Raw genomic sequence first — 20,499 nt, forward strand, 5'->3', positions numbered from 1 at the left:
GCACCTTTGGGACAACCATGACCTAGATCGGTGGTTGCCAAACAGGGGGCCAGGGACCACTGGTGGTCCGTGAGAAAATTTTGGTGGTCTGCAGAGAAATGTCACCCCCCCCCCAAATCAATCAACCCAGGCTGCGCGGGAACACAAGGCTTGTGTCGCTTGCATTGCGAACAACACGAGAAGGGGGGAACTTGCCCCACATGCCCCACATGTCTTGCCTGGCCACCGGGCTTCTTCTTTCTATTTCTTTCTTCTGCTTTTGGCTGCACGCAAGGAAAACAGCAAAAATCTTTCTTTCTCTCCCCCCGACTTTGCCAGAAAGGAGTCTTTGGGACCCTGCAAGGCCTCCTGCTCCAAGAGGCTGTGCCGGCAAAGACTCCTTTCTGGCGGAGTTTGGGGGAGAGAAAGAAAGACTTCTGCGGCTTCTGCTGCTTTCCTTGCATGAAGCCAAAAGTCTCTCTCTCTCTCTCTTCCCCCTGAGAGCGGAGCTGGAGATGGTATCCTGCGATCCCAAATAAAGAATGATCGATCGGTAGGAAAACAGAGTGGGGAATTTTCCTGCAGACTTTTTTTGGGGATTTTCCCAGGATCCCTGGTTCACAGGATTTAAAATTATGAGTTTGGTGGTCCCAAAGGATGGCGACCCTTGACCTAGATGGTTGAAATTCTCCATAGACCTTTAGCATGATGTTACATAGTTGGAATAACGAAACGTCTGCAAGAAAACAGCCAAGCTCAGAGAGCACTAAGAACTTATCGGGTGCTGCAAGTGAATAATTGCAGGAAAATGGAATGGGGATTAAAGCATGCATGTGGATTAACTTCTTCCCCAATGAAATAAATAAAAAATAAAAGAGAAATAAAATCCGGGTGAGCGATAGAAGTCACTGAAGAGCCATTTTCGTCTCTTTACAGCCACCTAGCGGCACTCTGAAGTTTTGCAACCCAGCTCGGGGTCGCCCCACCCAAGAGAGACTTTGCGGCGGAGGCATCCGCGCTAGGCATGCTGGGAGCTGTAGTCCAAAACGTCTGGCGGACAGCAGGTCGAGGCGCGCGTCCTGACGCTCTCCCGTTCTGCCGACAGGGGTCGCTATATTATTTCACATTTATTCAGCCTGGCAGGACGAGAGGACGCTCGTGATTGGTGGATGGCTCCAGTGCAATGCGGCGACTGGATGAGAGCTGTGCTGTGATTGGCCGGATTTGGTCTCGAGCGACGGAGGCCCAAATCCAAGGCAAAGGGGTGTGTGCCTTTCCCTCCGCCCCCAATTCCCCCCTCCCCAAAAGTCTCTGCAGAACGCTGTTAATGCGGCTTGCATGGAAATATTTTTGGAATCACTCCTTTAGACAAGCTTGAGTGTCGACCAATTATCTCATGGCCTTGGCAGCTGTTGCTAGGCAGATTATTCTAATGACTCATGGGCGGTCTTTCTTCCCCCCCCTTCCCCCCCGTTCTGCAGCTACCATTGTGAGGTGAGGACAGGTGGGCGGGGATGATCTGTGGTGAGGCCCTAGGAACCGGCCTGGACACGAAACCGTCACCGAACCCCTTCAGGTAAAACGATGGATCGGCCCGGAGAATGAGTTTGGCTCAGGGTTTCGGCAAGGCCCCATGAAGGATTTTTAGGGGTTGTTGTTTTAGTCGCACCCAAGATGGCGCCGGGATCGGGACAAACCGTTTGCTCCCGCGGGTGGGGAAAGAGATATAGGGCGCTGCCATACCCCCCTCCCTGCCGGAGAGGTACAGTCCGCTTCCCCCTCCCTGCCCTAATCGGGATACCCCATCCGCCCCAGACGGGGGGGGGGGAGAAAGCTGCCCCAGCTGGCCTTCCCCCCTCCCTGCTTGGTATAGTCCGGACCCCGGCACCTCACTGGAGGGGGTTGTTGAAGCCATTTTAATGCCCCCTCCCCAGCGCTGTGGGCCTTTCCCTCACTGAAGGCTACTCGTCCTCCTTCCGCACCTTCACCCTTCGTCCTCCGGTCGGCTGTCGCCTTCCCTTCCCCTTCGGCAACGTCGCGACCCGCGTCGGCCCGCGTTCTCCCCCCCCTCCCGTGGCCCGGAGTGGTTGGGGCGGCCGGGAGTGACCGTTTTGGACTGGGGCTCTCGGGGCTCCTCGCGGCGCCTCCCTTTGATTGGCTGGCTGGTGGGGCGAGCGCGCGGGGGGAATACAGGAGGGGAAGTCCCGAGCGCCCTCTGGGCTCGCTGGCCCAGGTCGGATTGCGCGTGCGCGCGAGCAGCCCGGGTTGCGTTCCCACGTGCTAATGCGGGCATTGGCGGGTCAAGGCCCGGGATGCGCGGAGCCCTTTGCAAACGGGTGAAAGGCGAGAGGAGCATGCCGGGTGCTTTTGCCCAAGACAAGGGCATGGGCGCTGCTCCTTCCCCGTGCAAAAGGATTGGGACCTGGGGTTTAAGCCTGGGGATTCGTGTGGGGACCCGTGTTTCTTTGAAGAAGGGGCCGTGGGCTTGAATGCACGCGTGCCTCGCGTAGTACAGGTAGTCCTCGACTTACAACAGGCCGCCGAAGGACCGTTCAAAGATACAACGGCACTGGAAAAAGAGACTGATGGCTGTTGCTCACACTTGTGACTGTTTCTCACACTTGCGACCGTTGCAGCATCCCCACGATTGATATTTGCATAGCAATAGCACTTCACACTTATATACCGCTTGGCGGTGCTTTTACAGCCCTCCGTAAGCTGTTTTACGCAGTCGGTGTATTGCCCCCACAACGCTTGCCTCGCATTTATGACCTTTGCAATGTCCCAGAGGGAGGCCGTGTGATCTTTTGGGACCTTCTGACAAGCAAAGTCAACAGGGGAAACTGGATTCGCTTAACAAGCGTGGGTGACTAAAGAACTGCAGTGGTTCGCTTCACAAAAGCGGCGGGGAAAGCAGTAAAATGGGGCAAAAGGCGCTTAACCGATATCTCACTGAGCGACGTAACTTTGGCCCTCAGTTGCGGTCGTATGTCGAGGACTAGCTGTAAGAAGATCCCACGTGAAAGCAGGGAGCTTTATCACTTGAATGCAGATCTCCGGCCTATAATGATGGATGCACAGTTGCGTCATTGTGCATCGCTGTGCATTGAAAATGCCCTGGGAAATAGCACCATTTGTGTCTTTCCAGCTGTGTGACTCCCAATGGCCAAGTTGGATGGTGTTGGAAATCCCCCTCCCCCCCAAATCTCCAGGAAGCCTGTGCTAAATCATTTTTTTTTTTTTAAAAAAAGGGCCCGTTTTGAGCCTCTTCTTGAGAAAAGGGACTTTAAACTTTCCCTTGAGGTTGGAAGTTGTGGGTATTTGTTCTCAAGACATGTGACTGGAGCCTTTTGCCGCTGCTTCATCAGAAATCAATATTCAGAGTGCAGTTAGAAAAGTAAAAGCTCTTTGCATTTCTTTTTTTTTAAATTGTGAGTTAATGTTAATGTTTGATCAGCTTCCATGTCCTAATCAAGGGTTTTATTTCAGCTTGAAAACATGACATATTTGATTATTCTCTTTTATTAGTATATATATATATATTTGTTAAGTTTTCGCGGGTACTTATATGTATGGTATTCAGCTTTGTTCGGGTATTTTCCCACATCATTATAGTTGTGCTTTTAAAGTTGTAGCAACGTTTTGGCAGAATCTCATCTGCCATCATCAGGCTTCTGTATTGTGTTCGTCTGTGAGTCAGACTTTCACAGCCGTTTCAGTTTTAAATTTGAGGCTAGCCTACTGCTGTGCCAGATACTACACAGGCATCACATCAAGACTGCCTTCAAAACAGACAGAAAAATAGCAGCCATCCTAAGAAACCCCAAAGATAAAATTGACCTGGAAAACCAAGGCATATACGAAGTCCCCTGTGCATCTTGCCCGGCCACATACATTGGACAGACCAATAGAAGAATAAGTACCCGTCTGGATGAACACAAAAATGCAGTAAAAAAGCTGGAACACACTTCCTCACTAGTCCAACACAGTGCTATAAATATCAAGGGAACTTATATTTTTTAAAAATCAATTCCATAATTTGATAGCTTCCTGGTGTTAAAGTGGATAGGCCAAATACTGCAGTCCATGCCCAAGAGGAAAGTACTATATAGCAGTCTACTTCGTGGCTTATGTATTTATTTTATTTATTCATTTATTTAATTTATATTGCTGCCTATTCGCTCATTTTATGTATTTCTAAAATTTGCATAAGATTGTTAGCAATGTGCAATGATTAAAACTACCGAAACAAAGACAGCAATGCAATAAAAAAAACCTGCTGCCATTGACAGTCCTCCATCATCTCCCAAATACTCTGCAAAAAAACCCCAACAACAACACCTTTATCAGCTTCTGAAAGGTCATAGAAAGCTGGGCGCTGGGGCTGATGTGAGCTGGAGGAAAGGCTTTTGTGTGACATAGAAACCCCACAACAGCATCTTGTGCAAAAGCCCCTTTTAACCTCTTGGTATGCGTGGGGAGAGGGCATTAAGAAATTTTGCCAGCAAACCTACTCTGGATACACGGGGAAGGTTGTCCTGAGCTATCCTGCCAGGTACGGCACTGTAAGTTAGACTCTTTGAATTGCATTCAGAAAGCCACCACAGTTTCTAGCACAGAGTTACGTAGCTATGACAACCTCCTCTTCTCCAGCAGACGAGCTGTTATGTTTTATCCCAATTACAGCTCCCGGAGGCTTTGAAAGGCAGCTCTTCGCAGCCTGCGGTACAGTAGAGGTGGTCTTCGACTTACGACCTTCATTGAGCCTAAAATTTATGTTGTTCAGTGAATTAAGTGAGTTTTGCCCCCCCCCCCCTTCAAATTATGAGTCTAGCCATATTTCAAGGAGTGAACATGCCGGCGCTACCTGGGTGCAGCCGACTCCGAGATGCATCATTCATTTCACCCTTGACCCTGGTCTTCCCCCCCACCCGCTGGATGTATATTCTCCAATGGGACACATCCATAGCCAAAAGTCATCAATCATGCTCTCCAGTAATAATCTTGCGCACCAGAAGCTTCGGCTGCCTAGCCATTATCTATGAAGCATTTAAGGAATGCACTACTTCCCCCACTCCCTTTCTGCTGTCAACTCTAAAAGACCAGAGAGATCTTTTTGAGTTGACACCCATTTTATGAACTTTCGGTTGCTAAATAAATTACTGAAGTTATTAAATCAGTAACACGGCTTTTCAGTGAATCTAGGTTTCCCCTAGATTGGTTTCGCTTGCCCGAAGGATGCAAAAGGCGATCATGTGACCCTGGGACCCTGCAACCGTAAATAAGAGCCAGTGGCCAAAAAGTCTGAATTTTGAAACGGTGACCATGGGAAACGGTCACAAGTGTGACTGTGACTTTTCAGTGTTGTTTTAACTTTAAACAGTCGAGTGGCGCGGTGGTCTGGAGGTGGGGCTCTCACCTCACAATTGGGAGGCTGTGAGTTCGATCCTAGGTAGAAGCAGATATTTCTCTCGGCACACTGAGAATATATCTGCTGAACAGAACTCTGTATTGGCAACAGGAAGGGCATCCGGCCACTAAAACACTGCTAGCTCCATTCAGTTGCCCAGACTCCACCCCACAAGGGATTATGGGGTCCTTAAATAACAATCATGAGGAGGATAACTTTGAACAGTGACTAAATGAACTGTTGTAAGTCAGGGACTACCTGTAGTGGAATCACCTGGCCATGAACATGGCACTTGCCAGGGTCTCCTATTCCAGGTAGGGCTACAGGAAGCACATCAGCCAAAGTTCGGTGAAGGTTCTCTGGTCCAACATCTATTTATCAAGGGGTAGCAGTGAATCCAAGATGCCACTCCAGTTGACAGACACACTTCAGAGGGAATGCAGTCCTGTCTGGAGTTAACTGGCAGGTAATTTTTTTCTGAAACAACGACTCCATCTTCCTTTGGTTCAGCTTCAGTCTTGCTTTCTATCATCCAGATCCTAACTGCTTCCAGGCAAGGCATCCATGTTTTCATGGCATCTACAGCTGGATGTAAAAAGTTGTGTACAGGTGATCTTCAAACTTAACAACTAGTTAAGGAAATGAAAAAGCCTACCTGGGGGCTAAGTACCACCTGGATTTGGAGTTCCCGCAGTCCCCACGCCCCAGACCAAATTTCAGACCCTCACCAATATGACTGCATTTATGTTCACGTCATCTTGTGGTTGCGCGGCCATGTTTTACATGATGGTTTTGAAGAAAACCAGGTTTCGGTCAAGAACTGCTTCCATAGCAAACGATTGGCATGCTTAATGACAGTGGGGTGTGTTTAATGACTGCTGCAAAAAAAGGTAAAGTTTTATACAACAGTCACAATTTACAACTGATGGTCAGGCTGTATTGGTCGACCTACGAGGACTAACTGTCATTAGCCAACAGATGTCCTTTTATGACATAGGGTAGAGTAGGAGGAAGGAGATTATGCCTTGGAGTACACCGCAGATGAGCCTCCATTGAGTTGGGCTCTACTCCCCTTAATACCACTGATGGAAACTATCAACTCAGGAAAGAGTAGAGCCATTGTAACCTAACTTGGAGAACCTTAAAATGTAGGGGGGAAAACCCTCTCAAAATATCTAAATCTGAAATCATACCGATTGTAATAAATTTATTTATCAAAGAATCCATTTGCCACAGATGGAAGCGACAAAGCCATTTACACATACCACCCACTTTTTCTGTGGGATGGGATGAATGCAGTATCTCTTAGCCAATCAGACCATTTTCTTCCAAGGTAACAGAAACTAGGGACGTGGTGGCTCAGGGGCTAAGACGCTGAACTTGTTGATCAGAAAGGTCGGCAGTTTGGCGGTTCGAATCCCTAGCGCCGCGTCACGGAGTGAGCTCCCGTTACTTGTCCCGGCTTCTGCCAACCTAGCAGTTCGAAAGCATGTAAAAAATGCAAGTAGAAAAATAGGGACCACTTTGGTGAGAAGGGAACAGCGTTCCGTGCGCCTTCGGCATTTAGTCATGCCGGCCACATGACCATGGAGACGTCTTTGGACAGCGCTGGCTCTTTGGCTTTGTAATGGAAATGAGCACCGCTCCCTAGAGCCAGAAACAACTAGCATGTATGTGCGAGGGGAACTTTTACCTTTACCTAACGAACTATGAGACAAGTGGAGTCATCTTTTACAAGCAGACCATATTCCATGAGGGACAAGTGTGCTAGCAGATTCAAAATCTGCCTTTCTAATAATATTTACCTTTTTTTCCCCTTTGGCAACTCCTGTGCAAATGCGATAGTTAGCCAACCAAATTAATTTCCGGAGTAATTGAAAGCGTTTGACTCTTTAAGAGATAAATTCTTTTTCGTTATTGCCAGTTCTAGAAATTCTAATAACCTGTGCAGTTTGGAGCCTTCCACAATCACGAACTAATTAAGGCTTTACGAACATAGTAAGTAGTACAATTGAACAGAACATAACCTAATCAAATATCACTTTAATGGCTTAGAAGAGAGTGGCTTGTGTGTTTTTTTAGTGTGTTCTTAAGTACCTTGTTTTATAACCAGAAGATGCTTTTGTGTTGGAGAAATAAAATAGTGGGCTTTTTTCATGGTTTTTGATGGAACCTCAGAGCAATGTCTCTACATTTGACTGCAGGAAGTCCTCAAGTTACGGCCACTGTTGAGCCCAGAATTTATGTTGCTAAGTGAGAAATTTGTTAAGAGAGTTTGGGTTGCCATTTTACGACTTTCCGTGCCACGTTTGCTAAGTGAACCACTGCGGTTGCTAAATTAGCGATTAGGTTGTTAAGTGAATCTGGCTTCCTCATTGGCTCTGCTTGTCAGAAGGTTGCTAAAGGGGACGCTGTGACCATCATAAGTATGAGTCAAGTATGAAAAATGCTCATAAGTCACTCTTCAGTGCCACTGTAATTTCAGACGGTCACTAATTGAAGTATTGTAAGTCAAGGACTACCTGTATTGTATTTTTGTTGCGATAGGCTGGATGTTAACTTTAATCTCTGAAGAAAACATTGTGTTAGTTTTGAAGTTGCTCATACCAGAGCATCGCATAGAACATTCCTGTGCAGTTTTCCTTTCACACAACCAGCTATGTTTTTTTCAATCATATCCTACTGATTCATAAATGTCCCTGTACCTCAGCAGATAGGCCTACTTTGGAAATAATAATCAGGATTTTTAAAGCCATCATTTCTTAAACACTAGAGCAGGGGGGTTCAATTTTGGCAGCTTTGAAGCTTTGGACTTCAACTCCCAGAATTCCCCAGCTAGCCATTCTGACCGGGGAATTCTGGGAGTTGAAGTCCACCACAAGTCTTAAAAGTGCCAAGGTTGAACACCCCCTGTGCTCGTGGCTTGTTTTGTGCGTAACATTAAATCAGAATGAGCTACTTAATCGTGCAAAGTCATAATGAGAAATGTATTGACGGACATCAACAAAGCAAACGTATCTTTGCAAAGCTTTCCAAGTCCCAGCTGAATCAAAAGACAACCAATTGTGGAAATCGGCTTTGTATTCTGTGCAAACTCACCCGCCCATAACTCTTACTATTCATTGTTAACAGTCCTCATTGTGCTATTTTTGTGGGCCTGTTCTGTCTCCCAGACTTGTATCGCTGCCAAACGTACATGAAGGATGGCCATGTGCTCCAATCGAAGCTGAGCTGGAATTGAGGATTTCACATTTTTACATGTCCAGGGTTCTAAGTAATAGACCCATAGAAATTAAATGAATTAAAAGTAAAAGTTTGTCACTTTCTCAAAACAATCAGTAACATGGTCCAATCGTAGTGCTGTCTGGTTGCAGCAGTCAGTCCCATGGTCCAGTCACGGTGCTTTTTGGTTGCCGGGTGACGTCGCTCTGTCTTTCTCCGACCAGGAGTGAGGATGTCCTTGGTTCCCAAGAGAAAGTACTTTGTTTGGGCTACAAGACCCCAGCTATCAAACCCACCCACCCCATCCCTTAGCTCCAGGGTGGCAACACTGAAGCTGTCAAAAATGACTTTGGTCAGGTCAGCTTCAGGGTTGACATAATAATCAGTAGGTCCCTGCAAATATTTTGGAACCGCCCCTCCCAAATGATTTTGCACGATTTTAGTGCCAAACTTAAAAAAACAAACAAACTACCATCGTGATTAGAGGCACCTCGTGAGATGCTGAATACAACAGCTAAATTTACAATAGAAAGCCTCTGGGAGGGAGCTGTCTCATCGCTGCATTTCCTAATGTTTCCAGACTGATCTAGCGGTTGTGCCCGCGTTTCGAACAATTCTGCAATAATGTGGAAGCCAAAGGCTGTACTGTTTTCAGCACATCTCCTTTTTCCTTAACTCATGTCATTCCTCCAGGGCTCTCTGCAGATTACAAATACACAAACCTACTGTGTACCACGAGAACGGGGGATTTAGCGAGAGGACAATCCAAGCATTTTGCATAACGGCGTATTTAAAAACACACACAGACACATGAGGTTCATCTCCACTATCCATGGATTATATGCATTTCTACAGGCAAAACCCCCCGTATACTTCTACTAATTATCTACCAACCACCATGCTTTACTGTGGCACTCTTTTCTTCCTCTTTGCGCATGGTTAATTACATTATAAAGCCTGTGGCATACCCCAGTGGTCCTTGACTTACAGCTATGCGTTTTGTGACCCTCCAAAGTTACAATGGTGCTTAAAAGCGATGTACAACCAGTTCTTGCACTTATGACCATTACAGCCAGGGGTGGGATTCAAATTTTTTAACAACTGGTTCTGTGGGCATGGGTGGGTGTGGCTTCTTTTTTTGGCAGCAACCCCACCTCATTTTGGGGGCCTCAAAGAAACCTCCTGGGGGGGTGTTTTTGTTCCCAGAAGGCTTCCCTGAGTGACTGGGCAGGGAAGAACGCAGTCAGCAATGTTGCGCATGCGCGATAAGGACTGACTGGGAGGGGAGGGGATGTAGCAGAGAAGGGCGGGGCCAGCCAGGGGCACGATTTGCCGGTTCTCTGAACTGCACAGAATCATAACATCTGGTTCTATAGAACCGGTCCGAACCGGTAGAATCCCACCCCTGGTTACAGCATCTCCATGGCCATGTGATCAAAATTGGGTCTATAACAACAGTTGGAGCATCCTGAGGTCATGTGATCAGTATTGGCAATCTTCCCAGCTGGCTTCCGACAAGCTGCCGATGGGGAAGTCAGATTCGCATAACGACTACATGATTCGCTTAACAATTGCAGTAATTTGCTTAAGCACCATGGCCAAAGAAGTCCTAAAATTGGGTGTGACTCACTTAGCCTTGTTTAGTGACAGAAATTTTGGGCTCCGTTGTGGTTGTAAGTTGAAGAACAACTGTACTGATCACAGGTAGTCCTTGACATACAGCCCTAATGGAGCCCAAAATTGATGTTGTTAAGCAAAAAATTTGTTCAGTGAATCTTTCCCAGTTTACGACTTTCCTTGCCACAGTTCTTAAGTGAATCCCTGCAGTTGTTAGATCAGTAACATGGTTGTTAAGTGAATCTATTTTCCCCATTGACTTGGCTTGTCAGAAGGTTGCAAAAGGGGACACTGCAACCATCAAAAAAGTGAGCCAGTTGTCCAGCATCCGAACATAAATTGCGCAACTGGGGATGCTACAACGGTTGTAAATGTGAAAAATGGTCATAACTCACATTTGGCAGTGCTGTGGTAACTTTGAACAGTCGCTGAATGAACTTGTTGTAAGTCGAGGACGTCCTGTATTACGTGCAGCTGTCAGGGTTCTAAGTAACATACCCATAGCAAACAAAACTTTGAGGCAGGCAAATTCCTCAAAGAATACGTTTATTGAATATGTCATATTGGCACAGGCTGGTGAAAACCGACTCTGATTATTCCCATGGTTTTCACCTAACTACAAGTAAAAGTTCTTCACTTTCTCAAAATAATCAGTCACGTGGTCCAATCAGGATACTGTCCAGTTGCTAGGTGACTCAGGTCCTCTCCTTCCGAGCACCTGCAGGAATGCCCTTGGTTCTCAAGAGAAAGTATTTTGCTTTGACCACAAACCCCAACTATCTCTATTCCCCCTTTCCTGTCCCTATTCTCCAGTGTATCAGTGCTGAAGTCTCAAAATGACACCAGCCAGGGCAGCTTCAGGGCTGACAGCAGTTTTAAGCAACAACCCTGGAGTTCCTTAAACCGATAAGCCTTTAAAGAATGAATGAGAATGCTGAAAAGAGGTGGCCGGCCAGGATGACCCAGCAGGCGGTGAGGTTATAAAACACCAGCAGAGTTTTCAGCCCTTCTGCTGCTATGAGACATCCTCTTGCCGAAGGCTCTCCCATACATAACACCATCATTAAATAAAACGTGGGATGTACCTATTGTAAGCCATTTGTAGAGCTGCCTCTAAACCCAATTATAACCACTCTCACCTGAAAGGCCAAACAATAACCCACAATGTAATCCCAGCTATGAATTCTGCCTATAATAAAATATGCTGTTGCTGCATCTGGTTCCCAGGGAGAGAAAATATTCTGGCCTCAGCACAATAACATAACATTAAAATAGTCATTTGCTATGGGGGGGCGGCGTAATCTTTGTCCCTGTTCTTTGGCACCCGGAGTTTCAACGGACACCCAACTATCTCGTGATGCGGTTGCTAACCACATGTGGAGCTGGTGCTTTGAATATTGTAAACTTACTAAGAAAAATAAATAGTTCTACTTAATGGGGCAAGTGGAGACATTCCAAATCATAGTATTTTTTTTTTTTTTTGCAAAACCGATCAGTCCAGACATTCCGTTGCTTATTCTACCCCAAATGTGTCACTCCGTTTGCTATATAGGTAATCCTTTTTTAGCAACCATAATTGAAACCCACAGCTTGGTTGTTAAGCAAAGCAGTTGCTAAGTGAAACGGCAACTGTGCTTTTGCTCTCCTTCGCTTTACAGACCTGCAAAGGTCATAAAAGCGAGGATTGGGCATAAAGTTACGTAGGCGTGGCATTGCGGTGTTTCGCCTTTGACACGTGTGTCCCAAGTTCAGTTAAAGATGATCAAAGGCCTGGAGACTAACACACGTGAAGAACGGCTGCAGGATTTGGGTCTGGCTCGTCTAAAGAAAAGAAAAATTAGGGGTGACATGATAGCAGGATTCCAGTATTTGAGGGGCTGCCACAAAGAAGAGGGGGGTCAAATTATTCTCCAAAGCACCTGAAGGCAGGACAAGAAGCAATGGATGGAAACTGATCAAAGAGAGAAGCAACCTGGCATTAAGGATAAACTTCCAACAATGAAGACACTTAACCTTGCCTTCAGAAATCGTCGGTGCTCCATTACTGGATGTTTTTAAGAAGAGTCACTTGCCTGAGATGATATAGGTTCTCCTACTTGAGCAGGGGGCTGGACTAGAAGACCTCCAAGGTCCCTTCCAGCTCTATTCTAAATTCTAAATGCTGGATAAAGCTTCAAGGGCATTACGGCATTGAATTTGGAACAGATGCTTCTCCACACAAGGGAAAGAAAGTGTGCTTTCTCTGGGGTTGTAGAGGGTTGTTTATAGTGCCTTCTGTCAGGTGTGAGATGCTTTCCTCTCCCCAGCGTGGATGTGAAGCATTCACATTCACCAGCCTGCTTGCCTTTTTAGCCCTTCTTAATGACATAGTATATGTGATGACCGAGAGTGTACACAAACGTAACAAAATCCAAAACGTAAATAAATGTCCTTTAATACCTCTAACTTGGCCCCACTGTTCAATAATTCCCAGTTGGAGATAAACTGATTAAAAAATAGTCTTCAAAAGGAAGCAGTACAGTCCGAACTTAATGAGCGGATAGAGGTGAAATAAAAAAACCAAAACAAACTACAATGAAGGAAATTTCCACAAGTAATTACCAACTGCACGGAGATAACAAGGCAGTCTGTTGGAAGGATGCCAACCAAGATAACTTCAGCCCAAAATAAAACACGCTTTGCTTCTGGCAATGCTGTGTTTTAACCGTCTCTCTTATATACTAGTCTCCCCTGCTGCAACCAATGACGGGGATCATGGCCGCTTCCTCTCTCACAAGCCAAGTTGTTGCCTTCTCCATTCCTCCCTGCGTGTCCTAGGATGGAGCGGGGATGGGCCTGATTCTTCCTCTGACTGGCCAGCCGGCCTCTGCCCTTCCCCAGCCTCCTCCACAACCTCTGAAACCACACCTCCACTCCCTGTCGGCTGTTCCTCCCCTCCCTCAGAGTCCGACTCTAACAAGGGCATGACAGTATATTTTCAAGCTGTCTTGCTCTCCTCAGACCCACATGGCTACCTTGAGTTGGTCTTGAGGATCCTGCAGAGAGTCAAGGAATTGACTAATGGCCTCACATCAAACTCACATTGCAGCTTCCATGTGCTTCCTCTGACATAACACCGACTGACACTAGCATACTGCTGCAGGTATGGTACGTTCAGCCAATGGTAGCTGTCATGCACACTCTAGGATTATGAAAGAGGAAAGAAGCACTAACGGTTTTGAAAAGATACTGCATTCCTTGTTTCTGCTGTCTCGGGAGGGAGCAGATATATTCTGATTTTTTTTTTAGAAAACACAGCAAATGCAGTAGTTCAATGCAGCGTTGATGCTTCAGCATCTTATGAAACAGTTTTATAGCTTATCCGTCCTGATCATCATCGACTTTTTCCTCTCTAAAAACTGCACCAATTTGGCTTCAAAACGCTGCTGTTTTGAGGGACCAAGTGACATAATGAAACAGTGTTTGCAAAATTTCTCATCATGTCCTCTTGTGTCTTGCTATTTCTCATGAAAACCTATAATGTCCTTCCCTGATCCTTGGTTGTATAAACAGAGGCATAGAATCAAAACCATCTAAAGTATTAGTGCCACTCTATAGAACCTTACAAAGACCATGCCTGGAATACTGCATCCAGTTTTGGTCAATGCATTGCAAAAAAGATGTTGAGACTTTGGAAAAAGTGCAGAGAAGAGCAACTAAGATGATTAAAGGCCTGGAGATTAAAATGCATAGAGAATGGTTGCAGGAACTCTGTATGGCTAATCTAGTGGAGAGAAGGATCAGGGGTGACATGATAGCAGTGTTCCAATATTTGAGGGGCTGCCACAAAGAAGAGAGGGTCAACTTATTCTCCAAAGCATCTGAGGGCAAAACAAGAAACACTGTTTGGAAACTAATCGAGGAGAGAACCAATCTGGAAATAAGGAGAAATTTCCTAACAGTGGAACAGCTTGCCTTCAGAAGTTGTGAGTGCTTCATCACTGGAGGTTTTTAAGAAGACTGGAAAGTCACTTGAATGGTAGGGTCTCCTGCTTGAGCAGGGGGTTGGACTAGAAGACCTCCAAGGTCCCTTCCAGCTCTATTCTGATTGATTACCTATAAGGTACAAATACCTGTACAATGTGATTATACTTGTGTATATAGGATGGGTTCAATTCGTTATAGCCTATATTCACACAAAGTAATATTGTAAACCATTACAGTACCAAGCAGACATTATTATTTAGTGTGATGTTCAGATCTGGTCAATATTGATTTAGATTTCAAATCTTAATTAGTAAAATAACTTGCCAGCAGAAGGAATGAGCCCAGTTGCTGTCTTCTATTGATCTTAATGGCATCTATTAAAAAAGATGTCAGAGTGTTTGTAGCGTGACTACTATTGTGAGACAACCCAGAAACACAACATAGGACTTTGTCTTTCGGCTGTGGTTTATATACAAGACTGCTATATACGTACATATACGTGTTAGGCACATACCAGGCAAGCAATCAGTCTTCATTACTCTGCATGGAGAACTACAATGGAGATAGAACACGAGGAGAGAGAGAGAGATGCCCTCTCATGGCCACCTTTATACAGACAGCTTCTTAAAGTGGCAATAACCCTGCTGACTCAACCTCAGTCTTAAGATGGCAATACCCTTCTCACTCATTCTCATTGCATCAGCGCTTACAGCAGCCTTACAACAGCTGGTCTGCTGTTAAATCTCCAATACTTAAACAAAAATACTTAAACAAAAGTTCTGTATTAATTCAATGAGCTTGATTCGTATTTGTGTCTATGCATGTGACAGAGATTTTTCCACAAATAAAGGTGAATATTCGTGTCCCAGTGGTGGGGTTCAAATTGTTTTACTACCGGTTCTGTGGGTGTGGCTTGGTGGGTGTGGCAGGGGAAGGAGATTGTAAAATCTCCAGTCAGAGGTGGTATTTGCCGGTTCTCCAAACTACTCAAAATTTCCACTACCAATTCTCCAGAACTGGTCAGAACTGCTGAATACCACCTCTGACGTGTTCCAGAATAATGTTGCAGGATCCAATCTGGGTCAGTCAACGGGACTAGAAATTTAGCCTTCTGAGTCTTTGGACTCATGCCAGAGCCCATCCTGAGGGAACTTCTCTCGAACGCTTTGTTAGAGTGAAATTCCCTTAGGATGAGCTCCATCACGAGTCCGAAAGCTTGGAAGGGTAAACTTCTGGTTCCAGTGAGTGACCCAGATTGGATCCTGCGGAGATTCTTCCTTATATGTACTTGGTAACAGGGAAGCATCGTAGCTTTGTGTTGAATGCTAAATGTACTGTACTGTGACCATTTTCTGTCATTATTGCTCTGTTGCAGATCATACCGCATTGACTCAAGGTACAACAGACATATGAATCTCTTCAGACAAGCTTAGTTGCACCTCAGAACTACCTCAGAATGGAGTCCCATGGCCAAGATGACATGGATTTGAAAGCGGAAACTGCTCAAGTGTGGTCTGAATCAGTTGAGCAGGACCAGAACACTACTCAGGTGACCAAAAGTGATTATAGAATTCTTTCCTTCTGTGGGAAAAAAACTATCCATCTGGTTCAGTTGCAAGACGGGAGGAAGACACTGGAAACATGGAGGCTGATTGGAAAGAGGGTTTAGTGATGAAGCAGAACTACATGGGTTCTGGGCAGCTGACCACATGGGGTTGAGAGTGGAGGTGGGTTATACCGTTTCTTGGGCTTTGCACTTGAGCTTCCTGTTCCTGTGCAAGAACATATATTCTATTGGCTATTGTCGGACTCCCATGGGGCCATGTAGGGGTTATGTAAGGGTCATTGCTGGCTCTATAGGCAACGTACAAATCCTAGGTGTTTATCTGAGTTAAGTTTGGTTGAAGTTTGGACTGCTCTAGGGTCTCATGCAATGTCTGAAATGCCCTTAGGAGACTGTGCAATGTAGTGAGCTCTGTGTCTTCTGCTAAATGGTAGTGGGTTAATCCTATTATGTCCTGAAGAATCATGTCCTGTTCTTCTTAATCCCATCACCCTGGAGCTGAAGGTCTTTTGTTTTGTAGATAGGCTGGCCCAGTTTTTCTAAATGGGCACAAAATACCTGATTCTTTTTGGGGGGGAGGGCTATTAAGAGTGAGCCTACTTCCTGCCTCTAAAAAAACATGTTTCTCCAGTTCCCATAGAGAGATATAATATTCTGCCTTTTTAATATTCCTCAAAATATTTCATTCTTCTAGAGGTGTGTGTAGCTTCCCACACTTCTTAACCTGCATAAGTCTATGAATTGGGTTTTTCTGAACTAGTTTAACATGTATTTTAAATTGATTTTTTTTGGGGGGGGGAAGGGAGGTGGGAGATGGATTTTCATTTCACAGATTTTTTTTCGTAGCTCAACAATTGATTCAAAGCTTCACTTGATGCTGCGAAATTTCCTAATATGCAAATTTCCCCAAGAAAGGGCTTTGATAACTGTAATTGAATCATGACAACTTTTCAGCTTAGCTAGAAAAGATCAGAAACAGTTGATGACTGCCTCATGTGGCAGTTGCATCCTGACATTTTCTTTGTGAAGAATTTTTGGAGAAAAACCTCGTGCAGCTGTTGGATTTTTCTTTGCAGGAGAAAAGCATACAAGAGCTTCCTGTTTCAATAAATTAGACCTACCAGAGTGCTGTTGTAGTTTATGACTTTGACTGATATGCAGTATTTATAAACATTTGAAATTTTTGTATACTTCATATAGTTCTTTGGTCCATTCTTTTTCAAACCATTACAGAACAGGGAACAAATGTATTAAAATATGCCAAGTACCCTCTGTATTTTGGAATCATATATCATTTTTGAAAGTAATAAAAAATAAGACAGGTAAATCCAGTTGCAGAGGAAATCAATTGCTTCCATCAAATATTCTGATTAACTGGGTTTTGGACTGGACTCTATATTTTCGCCCTGCTCTGGTTTCTTCAAAGGGAATTCTGTAGGTTGGACTGTCCCATTCAGAGGCATTGGGTTATGTTTGCCCTATTTTTCTGTCTACCTTGGATAGAATGTTGTAACAACTATGTCCTGTACACTTTCACATTTATTTGACTTTTTATCCTGCCTGTATTACTTTATATTATTCCTTCCTCCTCATATCTTTTCCCATAACAACAACCACGTAAGGTGAGTTGGGCTGAGAGAGAGTGGTTGGCCCAAAGTCACCTAACTGCCTTTCATGTTTAAAATGGGACTAGAACTCACCATCTCCTGGTCATTGGTCACCCAGCTGGCTTTTGTGCCTGAGGCGGGACAAGAACTAACAGTCTACTGGTTTCTGGGCCAGCAACTTAACTACTGCACCAAACTGCCTCTTCTCTCTCTCTCTCTCTCTCCCTCTCCCTCTCTCCTTCCTCCTTCCCTCTTTCTCCTCTCTCCCTCTCTTTCTTCCCCCTCCTTCTCCCTCTCTCTCCCCCCTCTCCCTCCTCCCTCTCTCCCCCTCTCCCCCTCTCCCTCCCCTCCCTCTTCTCTCTCTCTCCCTCTTTCACCCCCTCCCTCTTCTCTCTCCCTCTGTCTCTCCCCCTCCCTCACTCCTTCTCTGTTCCCCTCTCTCCCCCACGCTCTCTCCCTCTCTCTCCTCTCCCTCTTTCTCTCTGTCTCTGTCTCTCTCTCTCTCTCTCTTCTTACAAGTGTTTTCTTCCTTTCCAAACCCTTCCAGGTCCACTTTGTCCCTGACAATGGAACAGTGGCGCAGATTGTGTACAGTGATGACCAAGATCGCCCTTCCCAGCAAGTGGTCTATGCAGCTGATGGCACCTCTTACACCTCTGTAGACACTTCAGAGCATACGTTAGTTTACATCCATCCTGTGGAAGCCACTCAGGCAAGTAATCTCCCCCTCCACCTGTGTTTCTGCTTATTCGTGACTGCTGAGAGAAATAATGTCATTTTAGGATGAGCGCCAGCTACCTACACAGCTTTCTGAATCCTAAGGGCTCTTAGCTGTGCGTAATCCTTCCTCTGTTGACTCCAAATAACAGCAAAGAGGTTGTAAACAAAAACCTCCAGTGGCTATGGAATAGGCAGCTTATCCATTTTGCTTTGGTGAAACTGTAGGAAAAAATAATTTTAGCCATCACTACACTGGGCAGACAAAGGTTCTTTAACATGCTGTTTTCTGAGTCATTAGTGGTGCATCAAATTGGGACAACTCATTAGTTCACCAAAGCATGGTTGTTTCTAATTGCGTTAGCTTACATTTGGTAAATTTTAAATCTATTGATTTAAATTGATTTAAAATTGTGGCTTTTAGATGTCCTTTTGTCTTGGATTGCTATGTATCCTCTAGGCAAGCTTCGTGTGCAATGGGGGTCATATTCTTAATGATACAGATTTATGGAGAGAACAGGAAGAAGCTAGCTATCATAAACCGAGTAGTTGGATTGGCTGGCTTAATACTGATTAAAATCCAACATCCATGTTTAATTGTTTATGGAATTGACCCAAGGACACATTGAATTACTTATTTAACTCAACATTCTTCTGCATTGAAGTGTAGTTCAGATGAGTTTGTAAGTCAGCATTTTCTGAATGTAGTAGTGTCTGCTCTGTGCTTTCCAGGATTTCTGCTGCAAATTCTTTCTAAGTGAGGCCAGGCCTTTCATTCCAAGCGGCTGTTCCACCACCAACCTATGCCCTATACATGCCTTATACATAGGATATAACAGGGGTCCCCAACCACCGGTCCGCGGACCGATACCGGTCCGTGGAACAAGTCCTACCGGGCCGCTGGTTTGCTGGGCGCCGCCATCTTTTTTGATGAAAAAGTGCTTCCGGTGAGCTTTTCCGGTGAAAGCTCACCGGAAGCACTTTTTCATCAAAAGATGGCGGCGCTTGCGCTCGTGAGCTTTTCCGGTAGAAAGCCATTTCTACCGGAAAAGCTCACCGAAGCGCTGCGCCGCCATCTTTTTGATGAAAAAGTGCTTCCGGTGAGGTCACCGGATGCACTTTTTCATCAAAAGATGGCGGTGCCCAGCTGATGCCGGTACCGGGCTGCGGCGCCCAGCTGATGCTGGTACCGGGCCGCGGCATAAAAAAGGTTGGGGATCACTGGGATATAAGACACCCTTGTTAGGGTTTTCAGTTGACTCCTATGAACTGGGAAATGCATTACTGTAGGACAGGGGTCTCCAAACTTGGTAATTTTTAAGACTTGTGGATTTCAACTCCCAGAATTCCCAAAGGCTGGCTGGGGAATTCTGGGAGTTGAAGTCCACACAAGTCTTAAAATTGCCAGGTTTGGAAACCCCTGCTATAGAACATACCAATGGGTTTGTACAATAATGGAATGGTTGACAAATTGACTTTCAGAGAAAGCTATCATAATAAGTTTTTAGAGAATGGCCTTGTTTGAAAAGACTGTACAAATCTAACAACTTTTACCACTTAAAAAAAATTGAATCCATTATGTGCTATTCATGAAACATCAGATTGTGTGGATTGGCTTATTTTTTCAAACCAATTCATTTTGGCAACATAACGTCATTTTATATTCCTGTGCTAAATCTCCATGCAGGTGTTTCTTTTCAACTTTTGAAGTGATTGCTTTCAGTCTTAAATGTCAAATATTCATAGCTAGGCTTTGAAAGATACGTTAGTGCTTTCTAGATGAAAGCTGTTGTCTTAACGTTATCTCAAGCTTTTGAAAACTCAGTTGTGGTTTAGATGCTGAAACAAAATGTATTTTCATATAAATGTATAGAATATTAGCAGTTTACTATAGTGGCAAATTTGTTTGGCATTATCAAAAAATAGAAATAAATTAGGCATTAATCCGATATCAGTCCCTCAGCAGTGATATTTTTTTTTACAAACTTCCAATAACCAAAGAATATTGAAATTATTTTAATCCTTTTTAACTTATTTTTTAAGACTCTTTTTACAGACCCGTCTCAAGTCACGTATGTTCAGCAAGATGCAGAGACACAGCAGGTAAGGCTTCTTAACCATTTCCTTGATTTATACATGCATCCATATTCTTGATTTATAAATATCTCCTTTTTTTGGAGACAGATCTTGCTAATAAACACACACACTCACACACACCTCTTTTCCAGTACTTCCTCAGGCTGAATTCATCTATTTTTATTAGATGCGTCAGGGAAAACCAACAAAAACACAATTAAGTTTGAAAACGAATGAGGTCTGGCTGGAGATATCCTGGAAAAGATTCTCGCAATTTAGTTTGATAGGTGGTTCCAGCTGATAATGCTGCCGGCCCTTTTGTTCTAAGCCCACCATTTCTT

General features: G+C 44.8%; 1 protein-coding gene across 2 annotated transcripts in view; it reads left to right on the forward strand.

The window, feature by feature from the left end:
• The first annotated feature begins 1,434 nt into the window (after positions 1-1,434).
• PRDM10 (PR/SET domain 10) overlaps positions 1,435-20,499 on the forward strand; it is a 57,058-nt gene continuing 37,993 nt past the window's right edge. Inside the window, exons 1-4 of one of the 2 annotated variants that reach the window (XM_026678616.2) lie at positions 1,435-1,555; positions 15,570-15,743; positions 17,913-18,077; positions 20,126-20,185. In XM_026678616.2, the coding sequence (XP_026534401.2) occupies positions 15,651-15,743; positions 17,913-18,077; positions 20,126-20,185 (318 nt within the window). In that variant the 5' untranslated portion in view covers positions 1,435-1,555; positions 15,570-15,650. Of the gene's footprint in view, positions 1,556-1,646; positions 1,742-15,569; positions 15,744-17,912; positions 18,078-20,125; positions 20,186-20,499 lie in introns of those variants that run through there. The other variant, XM_026678615.2, reaches the window with a different exon arrangement.

The sequence above is a fragment of the Notechis scutatus genome, chromosome 7 (genome assembly GCF_049901735.1).
Source record: "Notechis scutatus isolate UNSWTSFEM ecotype Mainland chromosome 7, rNotScu1.2, whole genome shotgun sequence".
NCBI lineage: Eukaryota > Metazoa > Chordata > Lepidosauria > Squamata > Elapidae > Notechis > Notechis scutatus.